A 20,854-nucleotide genomic window follows, 5' to 3' on the forward strand; every position below is an offset into this window, starting at 1 on the left:
CATGAATTTAGGGGCCCTGAATGGCATACTAGTCTGAGGTCTCTGAGGAATAAGGTAGTAAGACGCAGGATGTGTGAAATAACTGACTTTCCACTTCGTACTCCATTTAAGGGACTCCTTTGATATAGTTCCAAAGCCCAGAGCATACTGAAGTGCATTAAATGTCCCATGTTTGAAAATTCTGGATTTATGGCGTTGGTGTTTTCTATGAGACAGTTAATTCCTCTCAAAAGAAGCTAAATAGGCTGCTGCGTCTTCTGTGACACTGTGCCCTGAGGACTATTGTGGTTGCCGTTTCTTTCAGATTGTTGTTTGCTTTTCATTGGTTCCCAGCCTGACCACATTGACACGTGCTTTAAAAATGAGTGTAGGCTTTCGTTAAGGGTCGAAGGTTATATAAACTTCTAAGCATTATCTAACAATGCAAATCTAGCTATCTGATCAATGATTTTTTGTTGACAGGGACTTGTCCAATAATTAGTTAAAGAAGTTACCCCGGGGAGTTTTCAGAAGGAATTGGAAATTCGAAAGACTGTAAGTACCAAAATAAAATATTTATTTATTGTTGCAACATCCTTGCGAGTAATGGAAGGGACTGAGGCAGTTTCAGCCAGAATTCCACTCCTTGCAAATGAACATTGTAAAATAGGTGGAGAAAACAATCTATGCCGAGCAATAAAACACCACCGGTCTAATTCTACCTCCTCGCCCCGACATATCATTTGGAGCCTCTTGTATGCTCAAAACACCATTTTGTGAAAAACGAAAACAAAAGAATCTTGCTGATTCTTGGAATATTTTAATCATGACTGTTGCGGTTTCGGAGACTGGCGAAGGGCTGAGTTAATTTTAAAAAATAGATAGCGAGACGTTTCTTGAAGCTATTTGACGGTCACTGATAGGCTCAAATAAATTATACAGCCATCATTTTGGTTTAGTCAGAGGATTGAGTATAATTTTTACAAAATTACTAAAATTCTTGAGTAAATGCGTCAAACTGCGTTGCAAACATTCGGAGAAATCTTGAATTATTTGTAAATGTAATACTCTTGTCAGAGAATCTTATTTTAACAAGTCGCATGGCCTCTGTCAAATCGAATCAACCACTGAATTCTGTTTAAATACTTCCTCGAAAAAGCGCCTGGGCACCTCCTCCAAATCTCCGTCGGCTGAAAAGACGGGAGCTTATTGGAGTGGAGGTGCTTTAAAGAGGCTAAGAAACTATTAGCCTGTACTGGTTCAGCTCTGAAAAATTGTAGACGAAGTGGAAATACAAACAGGTTTTATCTGTGTTTAAGAAAGCGAAGGAGGTGGAGGGGGCAAGTTGAAAGCTTTACCGAACAGTTTCAAACTTTCTCACTTGATGATTCCTTTTTAACTGGGTAAGTAAAAGTGAACCGAGCCTTTTTGACATCTTGTCGTAAGATTTCAGATGTTTGTTATTGCTCAGGAGCAGTCCTTATCAGAGCTCAGTCACGACATGAAAATCTTGTCAAAATTGCTCACCCAAAATTACGCTTTAAAGAAAATTAACGGTGTGGTTGAAAAACAAACAAACAAAGTAAGAAAGAAAGTAGAACAGTGCGTGAAAAAACATGGGTCAAAAACCTTGTGAAGTATTTGCACTTCCTCAGCATACATTTACATTAAGAGTGCTGGGGTTTGGTCATTTCAACCTTTCTCAATTTAATTTGTGTATTAGTTGCCTCCTATGTTTCGGGGGAATTAAATAGGTTTCGGGCGCATTAATCATTACGTGAATCGGTTTTATTCGTCTAGTTCACGTGGTCACAAAAGTTTCTGTTTTACTAGATGTAATGGTTAGTTGATGTTATTTAATCTTGGGCGTCAGATTAATGTACAGTCTATTGATATGTATATGTTCTTTGTTTTCATCCCGGTCTCTTTTAGTCTCGCTACTAAAATTGTTTCAATTCTCTAGTAGTTGTTTCACCATTATTTTTTTATAGCTTCAAAAGAAATTACTTTTAACCTCTTTCATCCTATGGCCATTTCTTCAAGTTACCTTGGCAACGTAGTATATCTGAGAACTCAATCACAAAGAATAGTATAATGTTAGCTCCGAATGTGCAGCATCGCAGGCTCATTCGACCATCAATAAAGGTGATAATTTTCAAACTTGCTCCGATCTGTATACCGTGAAAGAGAACTATTTTCAATATATTTATTTAACTAATCTGTGATCTTACAGCAAGAGGTCTGTCACATATATATACTGATTGAATTTTACTAAATTTGCCAACTTGTTGACCATTCATTTACGATGTCTTACATATTTCATTTTCTAAAAGTAAACCTCAGTTTTAACGGTTTCGTGGAGACGTTTAAGACAGCTCACCTCTCACAACGTTGAAATCCTTTTAGTAGACAATAAAGAGAGGGATCAAAGATTCCCTTTTAAGTGCTACTGAGACGAGAACTGATGTCCTTTAAGCCAAGTGTTTTTTGCCCAGAATTAAAGTTTAGAGCCCAAACGAAAAGGAAAAATACAATTCAGACCTATCACGTCACGAAATGTCGGAAAAAAGTTTGACTGGAACTCGCTAAACTTCGCCCGCCATTGCTCAACTACTGAGTCAACGATATTTTTCATTGTCTTTCCCCATTGTGACGTCACATCATCCCTTTCGTCGAAGCCCTGTCGAAGTAAATATATTCTACATCTCCACCCCCATGTTCCCCGGTACCTCATTAAAGACCCTATCACAAGGAACAAACAAAGGAAAGAAACTCTGTAATGTGAACGCTCGCAGTAGGACTTCTATGCAATAGCTTAGAGCCTGGTTCTTCTGGATTGTTCAATCCTAATGGCTAAATTTCCCTGAAAACAACCGTTTTTATCACGAGAAATTTGGCACTTTTTTCGATTTTCATCAAGGCGAGAGAAATCGATAAAAAGAAATATTTTAATCATTCTTTGGTGAGTAAAAAGCATACCAGAAAGGTGATTTTGACAGAGTTTTGCAAACACATTCAGTCATTCAACTCGTCCTGTTTACTTGTTTTTTTCCCTTTCAGTTGTTTCTTTTTAAATCGCGACTCTTTTTTTTCTCTCGATCTGGCTTTAGATAGCCGGTAGCGCAGCAAACTCCGGCAAATACCTCTCTGGGTCATTCCCGATGAACAATTTTGACTACGAAATAACTTAAGAATATATAATTTCTTCCAAAGTGCCATTTGGCACAACCATCCTAGGCTTAGTTCGGTGACAATAATATGTTAAACTAGTAAGTCAAGCTGTAAGCGATAATATTAGGACCAAAGGAGGTATTTCGAAAACGTGTGATATCCTCATGACTCTATACAACTTTTTATCCCAACTAACTTACCGAGACTTGAGGGTGATCCAGATGCAAGTGATTAGTGCAGGAATGAAAAGGTGGTGAAGCGTGCCATACCACATATATTGGGTGACCTTTCAAGCTGGGAGAGGCTGGAGAGCTAATGTCATGAAAAAGAGGAGGGAAATCACATCCAGTAATTCAACGCGTCCTGTCTATTTCTTTTTTTTTTTCCTTTCAGTTGTTTCTTTTTAAATTGCGACTTTTTCTCTCAATCTGGCTTTAGATAGTCTAGCGCAGTAAACTCCAGCAAATAACACCCCAGGGATATACTTTTTCGGTACCCTTGTAGCCCTCATCGACTTGATTGTAATGAATCCACTCCTATCAATTCGATTAATGGACTATTTTCTGTCGGTCAATTTCTGTGCTTGATACGCATGCGCCTTCTAGCTTCGTAGGCAGCCTGGTTCCCGAAGTTGTAAATGTAATCACATGATATCTAGAACCTCATTTCAAAGGATGATCTTCTTCAATGTTTACTCTCATATCCCTTATATCTCCTAATATTGGATTTTCCTTGTTTTCTTTTTCGTAGCGACTTGTCCCATAATCAACTGGAAGAGCTTCCTTCAAACGCTTTCTTTGAAAATTGTAATCTTGGAGAACTGTGAGTGAAACTTTTGTTTCGCTTGATATGGAGCTGCTTATCATTTTTAATTTCCCACCTTATCTAGCTCTATTCTCGTGGTTTTGGGATGCAAGTTCTTGAAAACATGCAGAGCTGTGCGACTGCAGGATTTTGATACTTTTTCCATCCCTTTTCTGGGTTCAACGCCACATCAACCCACAGCTATGACGCAACCATGAATACAATTTGAAATCTCAAAATGGGAGAAATATCTATTACCATTTTCATATTTTGATGACACAGAGGTAGTAGAAGGAAAGCCAAGGCCCCCTTTCGTCTTTTTGGGCGAGCTCAGACATACTCTATGATTTTAAGAGGTTGGTCCTTCTTTACTCGCAGAGGTTTTTACCTCACATTAATTCTGGCATTTGAAGCCGAAGGGACCCTAGATGACAGTCTTTTCTCAGTTGAATAACAAAGAGTAGTAACCACCAAGCAATTAACTTGTCCAAAAACTATTCTGCAAACCAGCAAAATTTCTTATTTTAATGGAGTCTAGTCCATTTCACATGGTCTGTTTCCCTCACTAATCTGCTCAGCTGCATAATTACCAACTGATACATAGACATCGAGATAAGGATTTAAGTTTCTGTTGGCATGTGTTATATAAAGTGCTAAAAGAACAATAAAAAAAAAAGATTTTTAAAACACAGCGGTATATCAAATAGTGATAGAAGTAAATTGAAACTGTATGCGGTAGATATATTGTAAAAAAGAGGCAACTTCTTCTTCTTGAGGAAGCATTTTGAAAATGGATTCGCTTCAGTCTCCTCCAGGCAGAAGAGGAACCATGTAGTCTGCGCTATGACATAGATTAGTTAAAATCTCATCAGGAGCACTTGATAACTCCTATCTTACGAAGTGTTCACAAAGATGTCTGATGTCACATTTCTTGTTATCTTTCCAGTCTGCAATCGCAGCACAGAAGGAGATCAAACTGTTGACCCATTTGCTTTTTAACTCTTGTGTTTTCTTTATTTCCAATGCAGTTTCCTAAACAACAACAACATAAAGAACTTGTCCTCTAACCAACTACCCCGCATATCTCGGGGGGGGAAAAAACTTAGAAACCTGTAAGTTATGGGGTTTTGGAATCTTTCTCCATTTTGGATCAGTAAGTCTACCAAATATAAAGTTCTAAAATATATCTAGCAACATATCCTCCTCTGAGATGGTAACTGGGAACGTGAACAATACTGCACTGTCAATTGAGATAATTTGTACAATTTTGATTTTAATGTGCTGGTGATTCTTGAACCAAAAAAACTTTAAAAAAGGAATGGTGATGATTGTACATGTTAAGTTGCGGTCCACATACAAGGAAGGATTCATGAATTGGAACTGGCAGCGAGCAAAGCGTGCGTAGCGTAGTATCGCATACCTCGAGTTAAAAAGATTGGTAACCAAAGACGTTGAGAAAGATATGGTCATAACTTTTGGAAAGAAAAATGTCTATCTCTGCAACGAAAGTAGGTTGTTTCCATCCTTGTACGCTACAAAATGAATGAGTTATTGTCGATTGCATCATTACTAGCTTTCTGCAGTTCATCTAAAGAGCTCTGACAAGAACGAGAACTATATCTATGGAAGGGTGAGGAGCTAGTGAAATTGAGGATGACCCTAATGACCATAATAATGTGCCAAATTATTTATCTCTCGAGCTATGTAGCGCAGTCCCTAATGACGGGGGAGAGAGAAGGAGGATAAACGAAAGCTGACTTGTCCACATCCTGCAGGATGACATAAAAATCTGCATTGTTGCACAATTTCAGAGTAGTCTTAAATTATTTGTAGGAGAACTTATTTTGACAAGCATGTCGGTTACCACTCGATTTTTGATAAAAGAAAAGAGAACCTTACATCGAACCTAATCAACCAATTCTGTTTAACGTATTTTCCTTAATACGCGCCTTGACACTTATTTAAAGTTTCGGCCGAAAAAAAAGACGCTTCTTGGAATGAGGGGGCTTAATAGAGGCGGAGCCTTAGTAAGAATATATTAACCCGTACTGATTAAGCTGTAGTTGAGACTTAAAAAGTTCATGATAAAGTAAGGCAGGAGGGGGACGAGTCCAAAGCTTTATCTTACAGCACATTTTGAACTTTCTGATGATTGACAGGGACTTATCCCATAATCAGTTAAAGGACTTACCTCCGGAAGTTTTCAGCAGGTTTACGTATCTCCTCAAGATGTAAGCACCAACCAACATAACAGTCTCATAACAGTCTCATGCAGAAGTTCACCACCTGGAAATGAAAAATATGCAGTTAATGGGGAAAAGAGATCCACAGCGAGCAATGAAACACCGTGTTATTCTTTATCCACTACCCTTTCCTTCCTTTCCCCCCCCCCTCCTCTTCACAACTGACCATCACCCGCCAAACAAGGAATAGAAGCTGACCTTCAAATTAAACTCAACCTTCTATCGGATGTGGGTAGGGAAGGCAGAGATCAGGCAACCGTGTAATCTATTCACTATTCGTACGATCTTCATGGATCCTCTAATGCATTCTCGAGTCATAGTGCTGTACTGTGATTCTTGAATGTCATTAGGGAGACTTTGAGTTTTAATGGACAGGAATTATGAAAAACATAACCAAACTGGCATAGCTGTTAAAATTTAGATAAATCATGATGGAGTCTGAGCGACTGCGGTCACGCTTAAGTCCATCTCGACTAGCTCATCATGGCGATCTCTGGTCATCGCAGTGAAGCAAGCCTTAGAAATTACATTAGCCGTCTTTCCCGTGAACGAGTAAAGAAGGCTACATTAGTCACTGCAGCCTAGTTTTACGGCGATGTCATCCCGAGCAATTTTCATGTTCCCTCTCAATCCAGCTGTCGTTCATTCATGAAACACACGCCTCGAGCTGTTTTTTTTCTTGTCTCAGTTTCAGTTTTCATACGCCTCAATTCGGCCGAATTTCACTTACAAAAATTCAGTGAGCGTTTAGACTACAAACTTCAAGCAAGTGTTAAAATTGACCTGCCGCGCTACAAATGTATTTCATTTTTACACAAGAGGTGGGAATACATCGACTACGTTTCGTGTTTCTCCCTAGCTTTTCAACAGAACAAAGTGCAGTCAAGGTTTCTCAGTTAAGGCTTCTCTACCTATTAAACAATGGCGAGCGTATTCCCAGACAAGGTTTTTTTTTATCAAGGCTGTTGTTTATATCCCATTTCAATGAAGAAAGTGTTTTAAAAATAAATGAGTTTGTTAGAGCACAGGGGGCCCTTACAATCTGTTAGTGTAGCCGGCTGTTGTTTTATAGTGAATGTACCAGATTTAACGTTTGCTTCACCTAGAGTGATATCTTGCTGACTATGTACATAAATCATTGATAAATAAACGTTTAATTACTTTACCTGTGGTGTATAGTCGTCCTTTTGCCTCAAAAATGTCTTTTTTGAGCGATTTTGAATAAGTCTGACTTCGTCGTTAATGCAATGCATTAACGACGAAATCAGATTTATTCAAAATCGCTAAATAAAACATTTCTGAGGCAAAAGGACGACTATACACCATAGGTAAAGTAATTCAACGTTTATTTATCAATGATTTATGTACATAATCAGCAATATATCATTCCAGGTGAAGCAAACGGTAAATCTGGTACATTCACTATAAAACAACGGTCGGCCACACAAACAGATTGTATGGGCCCCCTGTCGTTAGAGTCGCGAGGCGGTACAGTTTGGGAACCGAAGAACATGATAAAGAAGAGGGGCAGGTTTCCGTTGAACAGTTCTGGGGCGAAACATAAAGCTTTCTGTAAGCTTTTGTTTTATCATTATAAGCTTATTTGTTTTATTTATTTATTAACCTCGCCAAACCACGGCAATTCAAATGAATAAATAACGGTCTCAAATGAGCTCAGAGTTTGGGTTTCACCGGCTAAAATGTTCCAAATCCGACAAGTTCTTGTGAAAGAACACTTTTCATGAGAAGTACTTTTTGAAGTTTTTAGGAACAAATTTGGTGCACGTGACAGTGTTAATGCAGTGCGTGGTTCTTACAAAACGTTTTACTAGCAATACAGAACACAAGATTTCGCGTAGCCTTGTACAGTAATATCATGTTCGGGAGCTGCATCAGTCGTCTTTTAATGTCCGGAGCACCCATAGTTTCCGTATTTATAACAGAAAGAGATAAATGTAGGTTGTGCCAGAAGTTGTTGGTGTTTGAGGGAAAATCGCACGTCGTTCTCATTTGCAACTAAAACCTATCTGGGAGGTCGAATGTCGAAGCGTTGTTCGAGTTGTAAAGTGTTCGAACATTACGGATTACACGCGTTAAAAGGAATGTGACACATGGGCGACAACTTTTTAAAGAACGAGTTTCTACCAAGCACATAGAACATGACTATTCAGATGTCATTGCTGAAGAAGTGTTCAGATTTACTGATTGTGAGCGCTCTTAGGAAAATGTGAATTTGATATCGAAGTACTCGGCCCGAAGAATTGTTTTGAATGCCACTCATTGCCACATTTCACGCTTTAATCTTCGCCGTCTGCTCTCTCAGAACAACGTATGCTTAGATTGGTCCATAAACTCTCTCTGATATGTTAGCATTGGTCCTCTTTTCAAGTTTTTTTTTTTTTTTACTCAAGGTCGTAACGGAGTCTAATATTTGAGGATGCTTTTGAATACAAGTATTCGACTTCCGAGTATCTATTCTATCCAAGTGAGGTTTTATGTGAACACGTTTTCACTCCTTGAGGGAGGGGCAGCGCTTATGAGAGAGGGGTGCTTATTTGGCTTTCTGGCCTGGGAGGCGAACTTATACGGAGGAGTGCGTTTATTCGTGCGGAGGCCCTTATCCAAACATGATAAACGTTTTAAAATCGCGCAAAACGAATAGTCTATGTGAACTGTTGAATTTTCAGCGTTTTCACGCTGGTTACTGGGCCGGCGATTTCCTCCCATTAGCGCGGGCTCCATAAGTAGACAGCGGATTAGTTTCTTCGAACTGCGCGGGTTCATAAATTAGCAGCGGATTCACGTCTGAGAAAAAAAAAATGGCGGAAAAAGAAATTGATCTGGGTGAGAACAAAGGGCAAACTGAGCGTGACGAGAGTTTTTGGAACCGGTCTGTTATTCTATTGAAGTCGACAGTCCAACCGCAATGGCTAGAAATGGTCCACAACGCAAAAAGGAAGCCAAACTATGGAATGCGTGGCTTAAATGGCGTTATGGAGGAACGAATGCTCAACAAAATCGAACTAGTTGGCCCCGTCGTCGATTCCTACGTGAAGCACATGGGGAATCTGATTTACAGCAAATTAGCAAGGTCAAAGAACACTGGGCTGATGTCTCCAATAACGCTATTCATTTCGTGGCCCATTTTTCGTCATATCTGCGTTTTAGTGGTTGGGTATGGTGGTGACATGAAGACAACTACCCTCAAAATCGTTTTAACGTTGTCCTCTAACAATACTGCTAAAAAAGTGTTTTCGCCAGTTAGGATGAAAGGCACAAACTGTCTCAAGAAACGAGTCTACAAGTCTGCAATGCATAAAGGGAAAAGAGTAAGCCTGTTGAATGGGAGAGCTGCCGTTGTGGTAACAGATAAGTCCCCAATCTTGTGTTGTTATAACAGAAAGAAGGAATGCGTAGTCGTTTCGTTTTACGTACAACGATACGACCTCAACGACTTTGCAATTGACTTGTCTTTACAGAAACTAATCAGTTGAGCTCTGTTGTGAACAGACAGTTTCATTCGGTGGACATAACAATTTGTGTTTAGGAAAGTTTAGGACCATTGCATTTTAATCCCCGCTATTTTTATATTCCCCCAATTGATGAAGTAAGTCATTACCCTCCTTGGAGTAAAAGGCAACTTATCAGTATAACCCAACCTCGTAGAAAATATTTTTAAGAACGACGACTGCCAGAGAGCCCCTCAGAAAATCTTACCCATAGGGTCTGTTCTTTTTAATTGAATGGCCTTGAAACAATTTTTTTGGCAGCTGACAGCTGTTTATAGAAAATTATTGCACATATCAGCTCCAAACATTTGTTAATTAACAGGTCAGATATTTTAATGACCAGCATTTGTGTTCCCTGATAAGGGTTGTTTGGGTTGCAGGGAAAAACAACTGGTTCCCTTGTCTTGTACTACAAGCCAAAGAAATGAAAAGAATTGTTTTTGCACTCACTTGACATGTCCAGAGAACATATGGTTTTGTTTTAAAATGCAATGTCATGTACATCCATGTGATTGTAACTGATCATGAAAGTGTTAAACTACCATATGTAAATACATATAAGAAATGGCCATGGAGTTAATTTGCTTGGCAGCTCCCTGAGCTGGTGTTCAAGTCTGTTAACAGTTTCCACTTAAGTTAACTTTATCTTTCCAAAATTTTCATTCTAACATTTGTAATTTAAAACAGAACTTAAGTGTTTTGTAGGGAAATAAAATGTATTATGAAATTCAATGTTGTAATAAATCCCAACCCAAAGCTACTGTTTTGCATCTTCAATTTTCATGCAAAGTTATTTTTTGTGCATTTAAATATTTCCCTTGGAGAGTGGTGTTATTGCCTGTAATGGACAAAGCAAGGAGGCTCCAACAGAAATTGGTACATTTAGCAGGCTGGAGGTGTATTAAAGAATTATTCCAGGATTGCGCAATGGATATGAAATGATGGACAACAAATAAGGAGTGTTGCACTGAGTTGGCTGGAACGATCTCATATCCAGTAAGCATGACAAACTTTCTGAAGGATCCTTAAAGTGCATGTACCCTTCTCTGGAGTGCAACCACAGGGTGCTCATACAAGCAGTGTGTCTGTTTGTATGTTTGAAATAATAAAGAAATGTGTGGGAATATTGAATAGTCTTGATATCATAGATTTACATCAAGTAATGTATACGTTAAAGCTCAAAATAAACGTACACATTACTCAGTATAAGTCTACAATAAAAAAATTATATTTAGACTGACAACATACCCATACATTTCTTTATATTTTGTACATGCAGTCACACTGCTATTAAGGTTACCCTGTGATCCAATCCTAAGGCAATGGTTGAAAACAGGTGCATGATAAATGCACATTACAGCTATTGATTGCCTGTAAATATATGACTTGATTTCTTAAAACTGGGTGAATGAATTAACAAGGCCTAGTGTTCATCCGCTATTGCACCCTCCAGTCTTCTCACGAGAATATCCTTGTTGCCTGTTTCACAAAGTCTCCTTGCACGCAGTTCAGTCTTAAGTTCATTGACTTTCATGTCTTTTGGTGCCTTGTTGACTGCTCTTATCAGTGGTTGGGATCCATGGGAGGCCAAGTGTGATGTCAGTGTTACTTCATCTGCAAACTGGTTCTTGCATATGCTACATTTAACAGGCTTCAGAATGTCGAGGACTTTTGGAGAGAGTTGTTTGTTCTGCACGCACAGAACAACCTCCATACTCTCAAGGCAATTGGCACAACAATCAATGCTGTTTCCCTTCTTTCTGCCACAACTGCAATAGCACTCAAGGTTACAGTGGGGTGGAACACGGGATTTGAAGTGTGAGCTGTAACAGCTGGGCATGGGCTGATGTTCTGGAAGGTAGAAACTACGTATGTAATTTGCTCGCATGACCTGCCACCATTTCCCAGTTTCATCTGCTTTGTTAGATCTGTTACTTAAAGCTAGATCAGACTTAATCCCTGAATGTTTTGCTTCTTTAGCCTGCAGGGAGATTATTCCATACCCTATTCTGTACTTGTCATAGATCTTCAATGCATGATAAGGGATTGCATAAGCTATTGTCCAGGTAGTAACATTGACATAATTGGGGAAAAACAGACAGTACAAATTGAAGTAAAGTTGACAGTATTCCTTGAGCTCTAGTATTTCAGCTTTATTTGTCGATACTTTGTTGAACAATGTACAGGCCTGTCGTAGGTAAAGTACAATCCTGCCCAAGGCCAAAGTCCTCAGGTGCTGGCCAGGTGATTCATCAGCGCATTCCAAACCATCGATCAACCGATACCCATAACGGCCCAAGGAAATAGCCTGATCACCAATTAGTCGTGTCGGCAGCTGATTGTACCTTTTGTTTTCATCAGCATAATGTTCCTTTATAAAAGGTACAAGGTAACCAAGACCACAGCCTGGCTTACCAGCGTCTGGTATTTGGCGCTTGGTACAGGTATTTTCCATGTGGGTGACTAGCCTTTCGTTAGCCTGTTCTGCAATTTCTAACCTTGAAACTCTTTCCCCAGCACCTACCTAACAAATGATAATTTGAAGAACTTTAATAAACAGTGTATTTTTTATAGCTATGCAAAACAATCAGAGATGTAAGGCTGTTAAGCTGAGATAAATTGAACACAAGCAAGTTCAAATTACCAGTAATAACTATTATTTTTACACAATCAGTCTCTGAGAATCTTCTACCTGTGGTTTTAGGGGTCAATATTATCTTTAATATTAATAATGCATGAATGTATATTGCGGTACTTAAGACTTAGTAGAGTCTTTTAAAGGTTGTTATTATAAAGTTCATCATTAGACTTAATAGGGATATTAATAATTTTCACATTGAATTCAAAAGAACATGTTCTTCATATAAAACTCAAATACAGGAAACAGGTTTCCAAAAATGCAAAGTATTTTATTTTCTTTATGTAGATAAGCTTGCATTACCTTTGACTTTGAGCCTGGTTCTTTTTTTGTTTCCTCTTCACTTTGCATACAATGTCCAGTCTGGCTTCTTTTTTCACAGAGTCTCGTTTCCATTTTGCCTAGTGGATCATCTCCAACCATAATAGCTTGATTTCCTGCAGACTACCCAGATCAGAGTAAACTATCAGTCGATTGAATAATAGTGAATAACAGTGACAGAGTAAATAATAGTGACAGAGTAACTGGTTTGAATCCAGGAGTATCAGTAGTTGGTACAGTATGATTGTCTGGGTGAGGGTAGTTCTGAGGGTTACTGTAGTTCTTTTCAGAACTATGCTCGCCCAGATGATCCCACTAATATGAACTAGTGACAGCCATTCTTAATTCTTTTTTGTTTGATGTTGTTATATTTATCAATTTGTTACTTCTAATAAAAAAATATTTTTGAGTACCCTTCTGTAAACCACCCAACTGTAATGTTGGCATCATAATCAAAGATTACTACTAGAGTTAATTCTAACAATCGGAACTAACCCCTGACATCTACATAAGCTACCAGAAGACAAGCAAACAAAGCAAAACAAAAAAAGACAAGTTCTTTACATCATGTCTTCAAATGTTTTAAAATTTCTCTAATACAGGAGACATATTTCCAAAAATGCAAAGTATTTTATTTTCTTTCTGTGGATAAGCTTGCATTACCTTTGACTTTGAGCCTGGTTCCCTAGTAGATGCATCATTAGTTTCCTCTTCACTTTGCATACAATGTCCAGTCTGGCGTTTTTCTTCACATAGTCTGGTTTCCGTTTTGCGTGGAGGATCATCTCCAACCATAATAGCTTGATTTCCTGCAGACTACCCAGATCAGAGTAAACTATCAGTCGATTGAATAATAGTGAATAATAGTGACAGAGTAAATAATAGTGACAGAGTAACTGGTTTGAATTCAGGAGTATCAGTAGTTGGTACAGTATGATTGTCTGGGTGAGGGTAGTTCTGAGGGTTACTGTAGTTCTTTTCAGAACTATGCTCACCCAGATGATCACACTATATGAACTAGTGACAGCGATTTTTAATTCTTTTTTGATTGATGGTGTTATATTTCTCAATTTGTTTTAATTTCTAAATTAGATAATTTTTTGGAGGACCCTTCTGTAAACTACTCAAATGTAGTGTTGGCATCATCATCAAAGATTACTACTAGAGTAAATTCTAACAATCAGAGAGTTAAAATCACTTATCATGTCCTTTGAAGTAGAATTGCTTGCTCTTCTGGATTTGGAAAATTGCTTGGGATCTAAACCCAAAAGCAAGAGCATTGATTTCACCTGCTCATACTGCTTCTTTACACTAAGTAATTCATCTCTAACTACACTAGCTTCCTTTTCACTAGCTTCCTTCACTTTCTGTAGTTCTTCCAACTTGATAGCTGTGAAAAGAGTTAAGCTAAAAATTATTATAAAACACATCATAGAGTGCATAAGAAATTATCCACCCTGTTAAGTTTAATAAACTGCAAAATGTGAGGATGGAAAAAGTACTCTTCTCATAAGGGAATGAATGAGAAATACAGTGAGACAAGTGAAAAGGAACACTACTAACCCCACAGACGAGTAAATCTGCCACTGAAGTAGCTCTCAATATTATCATATAGAAAATTATTTAACTAAGCCTGAACTGGTGTCATATTAAAGTGGAACTTTCATTTGAAAGCAAATAAAATTTCAAGAGTGTCTTCTTCTTTAAGGTCAAATTATTCTATTACGCACGAACAAGTTCAGTTTTAATCTCTTACTTACTTCACTGAGTTAGCTTAATAACAAGCCCGAACCCCCAAATAAATATTTTAAAATAACGATTTCTACAGTATGCAAGATAATGCCCATGTTCATCACATTATCCTGTTGTGATGTAAATTAACATTTTCCAATTTTGTATTCACCTGTGTCATCCAGCTTCTTTTGCATGTCCAACTTTCCTTCCCTTAACTCACTTTCGCGAACGTCAAGACGAGCAGCTTTAGCAGCAAGTTCCTCCGCAACTGCTCCAACTCGTTCCTCCTCTAAGGCAAGTGATCTCTTCCGTACATTTAAGTTGTACACGGGTGAATTTCTCCAGAAGGTATTCCAACTTCTCTCGGAATTGTAGCGACCCTTGTGGCCATTGAACTTCGAACACTGGCGGCCCTTGCGACAGTGATCGGGAGCTGGTATTGTAAAACCAGGGACAGGAGCCGCCATATTGAATTTGAGCTCAGTGAGTTGTCGTTTATCCGATTTACCTCCAACCAGTTTTAGGTTTTCGGGCCCCAAAAACCAAATTTTCTAAAAGAGTGAAGACCGTACTTAAACTTTGCCTTTACATGTAAGCGTTTCCCTTCATCTTTGTCGGACAAAATTGATAATTTCTCCATCATTTTTGTTCACCGATACAACTTTCAAAGGTAAATGTGTTGTCTGAACTCCTATCAAGGGAGGTCTAAGTCAACCTAGTAGATCCAATAGTACTTTACCCTCCCCTCCGAAATAAAACACTTTTTGCTCAATGATGATTCGGCGGGAAATCATTTTGTTCCCCCAGACTTGGCCATTGAAAAGCAGCTATCTTGAATAGCTCGCGCTCGCTATTAAACTACAACTACAAATTTTATTATCTATAATACTTTATTCAACAACCGATCGAATAGATGTTTATTAAAGCCATCCCAAACTCGTCCTAATTAGCCATCAAATTAAAGAACATTCTCAAGCAAATTATCTCCACGGCCACAAGTGGGAATGGGTCACGTGACCATACCATAGCAACGGGAGGAATAGCCATGGTAACGAACCAACGTGTTTATTTGTGCACGATCCTGGCAGTAAAGAATACTATTTAAGTAATAGTGAAGATCAGACCAGAAAAACCTCAGGCCTGTACGGGATTCAAACTACTGATCGAATTAATTAATTTTATGACCGTTGCTCCCTGTTGGCTTGTTAGTTCAATTGGTAGAGTGCTGCACTAGCATCGCAGAGGTCAGTGGTTCAAAACCTGTACAGGCCTGAGTTTTTCCAGGTCTGATCTTCACTATTGCTTAAATACCGTTCTTTACTGCCAGGATCGTGCACAAATACGTTTCTATACCGCAGTTCAGATATATGAATTTCATATATTCGTTGTGTTACAGTGTTTTTTCGCCCACTCTACATATCTTCTTCTAAAAAAGAACAACAAAACAGTCTGTTATGTTGAAATTATACTTTGAACGCAGTTAGAAACGCAGGTTTTCAAACACCTCGGAAGGGAACTTACCATCAGGAATTTTCTGTCGTGACCATCGATTTCACTTAGAAAGAGTAGAGGAATCCTGTCTATATTTTTTTTTTCTGGAAAAAATTGCTGGGAAGCATCCTTTTTTCATCAGCACAACATTTTTCCTTCGAGTATTCCTGTTAATGTAACCGATGTCAAAAACGATGATCAGGCGCATACGCGATACTCATAAGACACGCTAACAGATGTTGGGGCCAAAATGTAGTAACTGTCCATACTGTATTAAATGAGAGCTGATGGTCAACTTTCTCTTTGTTTTGACGTTTGTAAAGTTTTATGCCAAAAGCGCATCAGTTTAAGGGTTTGTAACAAATACTTCTCAACTTACTTCTCTAACAAATAAAAAGACGCAGATTAATATCAGAGAGCCCGAAATATGACATGAATATTGGTCAGAGGATTCTTTGGTGTAACAGCTGTCACTGTAAAAATCTCAATATCGATGTCCATTATAACAACAATGCACTGGCATTGGAGGACTTTATTGCATTTAGGACTTAAACAAAGAGTGCATATCACGACCTCTTCCTTATTCTATGGGATACTTTTTGCCTTAAAACCACCTTTACGACCCCATCTGAGAACTGTGTAATTGACACCTTAGAATATCAATAAACTTTCAGTTGGAGAATACAATTAGGTGAACAGATTTTGAAAACAACTCTCTGTAGGTCGATGTTGATGTAAATTGAAATTTTAAAAAGCTAAGCATACGCCATACGTGGGATTCGCGACAAGTCTTTTCCAATGTTCGTATGACCTTTATTTTGAGAATGCACTCTTCTGCAAGCCCTCCGAATGAAACGCTTGCAATATATGTGCATGCATTACGAGCTATGTGCTAGAGGCTGCACGTAGTAGAGCCTGTTCGTTGCCGGGATTGTTAAATCATAATGGTTTGACTTGCAGTTTTCTTAACAGAAGTGATTGAAAATTGAAGGAAAAAATATGTCCTTTTTAATTTCCACAACATGTAATATATATTAAAAATATGATGGGTAAACTTGTGAGAATCTTATTTTGAAATCGTTTTTTACTTCAGGAGATATAAAGCAAAAATTTATTCGAGAGTAGAACAAACCATAGAAGGCGCGAGATTGATTACACTTCATCTAGTCACCCAATTAACGATTTTAAAATCACTCTTGATTTTAAATGCACACTGTACAGTTTTGTAAAGTTCTGAAATTGCACATTCATCATCAAGTCTACTTGCATCAGTTCTTTTCCGAAAACTAGATATATAGAAGGAGTGCTTTTGTAATTCAAGCGTTGTTTTCACGCTGAAATCATGTCCATAAGCGACAAGTCCTTTTTCCCACTCCGGTAAAAGGAAAATTTATCACAGTTTGCATCGGATCGAAAATATTGTTCACCGATAGCAATAGGGGGTCCTACTAGAGTCTGCAAGATTCAGTGGCCAGCAGCTATTTATATCGAGGCTTCCGTGAACGCTAATTCGCGAATGATATCGCCCACGCAAGTAGCAGCGACCGTTTACGAAAGGGAAAATTGCATCGCCGACCGCCAGTCCATCATCATTCGCGTAGCATTGCTCTTCGAGCATCGATCGTTGAAAACCTGTGTAGCTCTTCTTTTACTACATGACCTCTTTCCTCCTCTTTTTTTTGCTCATTGAAGCGCCTTCCCTATTCCCGCAAGTAGCTTCATATTCACGTGTGTTACACTGAACTCCTCGACCTAACTCTTTACAATTTTGTCCGCTCTTTACTTTCTTGCGCGCACCAGCGCTGGCAGGCAAAACAGAGCCAAATGGCTTGCTCCAATGTGATTGGAGACTTCACATCTGGAGTGTGGACTCCTTGAAGCAAGTTTTTTAAACGATTAGTAAACACTATCAACTCTGAATCAGCAGCAAATCCTTCACTGTTAAAGGAAACTACTGGAATCAGCCTATGATTAATTTAATATCACTAAGCGCGTTACCTAAAATGTCACAAGATCACCATTCAGCGATGGCCTGCTTAGATTTTTCATCCGGAGTTTACTCTCCTGACTGCGCGTCAACGTATGATAGGTAAACTTGTGAGAATTTTATTTTGAAATCTTTTTTACTTCAGGAGATATAAAGCAAATATTAATTCGAGAGTAGAACAAACCATAGAAGGCGCGAGATTGATTACGCTTCATCTAGTTCTCTCTTCTCAAAGTTCTCTACCACGTGACCTTTCAAGTTGGAGAGTTAATGTCATAAAAAATTCTTTTTTTTTTAGTTCAATGGGTATTAAAGAACATGGATTGTTGGGTTACAATAACAGTACACTGAGTATTGAAGACTGACGCCGAGAAAACCTTTGAGAGAATAAGGGGACAGGTGGGGAGGGCGGGGAATTAAAGAAGAAGGCAATCAGCTTTAGTCATTCAACTTGTTCTGTTTCTTTCTTTTTTTCCTCTCGGTTGTGTCTCTATAAATTGCAACCTTTTTTTCTCTCAGACATTCTAAATCTATTTTTTAAGGTAGCCTATAGCGCGGCGGTAAAAACATCAGCATTTTTCACTTCAGTGATATCGTCCATGGTAATCATAGCCATCGCAACCTCTTTTTTTAACTTTGTTTCCCTCCTTAACTTGATTGTAATGAATCCATTCCCATCAATTCGATGAACTGCTCATTTTCTCTTCCTCAATTTTTGCACATCACTGTCTTGTGTCTTCAAGTTTCGTATGCAGCATAGTTCCCGAACTTCTAAATGTAATTCCATGATATCTAGATACTCATTTCCAAGGATGATTTTCTTCAGTCTTTACTCTCGCATCCATCATATCTCCTAATATTGGATTTTCCTTGTTTGCTCTTTTGTAGCGACTTGTCCTATAATCAACTGGAACAGCTACCTTCAAGAGCCTTCTTCAAAAATTCTAATCTTCAAGAACTGTAAGTAAAACGTTTATTTCGCTTGCTATGGGGCTGCTGATCATTTTTCTCACCTTATCTAGCTCTATTCTCATGATCTGTTTAAGCATAACTGTTCTCAGGTAAACAGAATCGATTATAAACCGACTGCGCGATAAAGCCGTTTCGGGTTTTTCGCTTCACCTCTAAATGATTTGAGCGTCATACAGCGCCGGTTGGGATGTAAAGTCTTGAAAACATGCAGAGTTGTGCAGCTTTAAGATTTTGATTCCTTGTCCATCCCTTTTCTGGGTTCAAAGCCGCATCAACCCTTAGTTATGAAGCAAGCATATAGACAATTTAAATCTCAAAATGGGAGAAATTTCTAGTGCCATTTTGATATTTTGATGAGAAAGATGTAGTAGAAGGAAAGCCAAGGCCCCCATTTCGTCTTTTTAAGCGAGCCCAGACATACTTTATGATTTTACGAGGTTGGTCCTTCCTTATTCGCACAGGTCTATACTTCACATTAAATCTGTCAGTTTTTAAGCCGAAGGAAGCCTGGATGGTAATCTTTTCTCAAATGAATAACAAAGAATTCTAACCACCAAGCAATTAAAAGCAATTAAAATGACCAAAAACTATTCTGCAGACCAGCAAATTCTCCAGAAAAATTTGTTATGTAAATGGAATCTAGTCCATTTCACATGGTCTGTTTCCCTCACTAATATAATCTGCTCACCACCTAATTACTAACTGATGCAAAGACATTCAGTTTTCAGGATTCCCTTCAGTTTCCTTTCGTCGGTAGGAGAAAAACTATCTTTCAAGTTTGCGATCGCAGCCCGAAAGTAGATCAAACTGTTAACCCATTTGCTTTAATTTTCTGTTGGCATGTGTCATTTAACGTGGTAAGACATCAATTAAAAGAGAGCTTTTTAAAACACAGAGGTAAATAAAATAATGGTAGAGGTAAATTGAAACTGTCTGCGGCAGATATTGTGTAAGAAAGAGGCAACATTTTTTCCTAGAGGAAGCATTCTGAAAATGGATTCCCTTCAGTTTTCTTTCGTCGGTAGGAGAAAAACTATCTTTCACGTTTGCGATCGCAGCCCGAAAGTAGATCAAACTGTTAACCCATTTGCGTTAATTTAAACTCTTGTGTTCTCTTTCTCTCCAATACAGTTTCCTGAACAACAACAACATAAAGAATTTGTCCTCTGATCAACTACCCCGCATATATCAGCAGGGGAATTCGAAAGAATTAAGAAACCTGTAAGGTTTGGAGTCTTTGGATCAGTAATTCTACCGAATCTAAAGTTCTAAGATATATCTAGCAACAAATCCTCCTCAGAGAAGGTGACTGGGAACGTGAACAGTTTTGCACTGTCAATTCTAAGACAATTTGAATAATCTTGAATTGAACGTATTGGTGATTCTTGAACCAGAAAATTGGAATTGCGATGCTGTACATGTGCAATTGCGTTCTCCACACTGGGAAGGATTCATGAATTGGAACTGGCAGTGAGTGAAGCGTGCTCAGCGTAGCCTTACATACCTCGAAGTAAATAATTTGGTAACACATGAAGTTGACAAAGATTTGGTCATAACTTTTGGAAAGAAAACTGTCTATCTATATGCGAAAGTGGGTTGTTTCCATCCTTGTGCGTTTCAAAATGAATGGGTTACTTGTTTAATGTTGATTGCATATCCACCGGCTTTCTGTAGTTCGTTTAAAGAGCTAGTAAGTTTGTCAAGCAAGTAAGTTAAGTAGCTCTGCTCTGATCCGCTTACGCAGTAACGTACCCGTCGCTTGAACTTTAAACATCGAATTCACAGAGCGAGCACAGCTCTTCAAATAATGACTTTGCAATTGCACTCTTTTTCTGAATATAATTTGTAGTCGGATTTCAAAACTATAGTCGAGTTTGTTGTCTGAAAACTGCAATTTCCCAATGTATCAGTCATTCAACAACAAACATATGAAACATATGTATGAACTGCGGTTATGAAACGTATATGTGCACGATCCTTCGCAGTAAAGCACTATTTTGAGCTC

General features: G+C 38.4%; 2 protein-coding genes across 3 annotated transcripts in view; one reads left to right on the forward strand and one right to left on the reverse strand.

Moving 5' to 3' along the window:
- The first annotated feature begins 5,695 nt into the window (after positions 1-5,695).
- The window catches only part of LOC111336464 (uncharacterized), a 42,117-nt gene continuing 26,958 nt past the window's right edge, over positions 5,696-20,854 (forward strand). The window contains exons 1-3 of the mRNA XM_088758219.1: positions 5,696-6,185; positions 18,766-18,837; positions 19,981-20,070. Of these exons, the coding sequence (XP_088614345.1) occupies positions 6,103-6,185; positions 18,766-18,837; positions 19,981-20,070 (245 nt within the window). The 5' untranslated portion in view covers positions 5,696-6,102. The remainder of the gene's footprint in view (positions 6,186-18,765; positions 18,838-19,980; positions 20,071-20,854) is intronic.
- LOC148742679 (uncharacterized) lies at positions 9,903-15,090 on the reverse strand. Of its 2 annotated transcripts, none has more exons than XM_088758171.1 (4): positions 14,569-15,090; positions 13,329-13,481; positions 12,648-12,788; positions 9,903-12,230 (listed from the first exon to the last, which is right to left on the reverse strand). In XM_088758171.1, exons 1-4 carry the CDS (start codon positions 14,575-14,577, stop codon positions 11,130-11,132), a joined length of 1,404 nt encoding a protein of 467 aa, XP_088614297.1. In that variant the 5' UTR covers positions 14,578-15,090; the 3' UTR covers positions 9,903-11,129. The 2 variants fall into 2 exon arrangements, with proteins under 2 accessions (XP_088614297.1, XP_088614303.1); XM_088758177.1 differs by having other exon boundaries at positions 13,329-13,923.

Source organism: Stylophora pistillata, chromosome 1 (genome assembly GCF_964205215.1).
Source record: "Stylophora pistillata chromosome 1, jaStyPist1.2, whole genome shotgun sequence".
Taxonomy (NCBI): Eukaryota; Metazoa; Cnidaria; class Anthozoa; order Scleractinia; family Pocilloporidae; genus Stylophora; species Stylophora pistillata.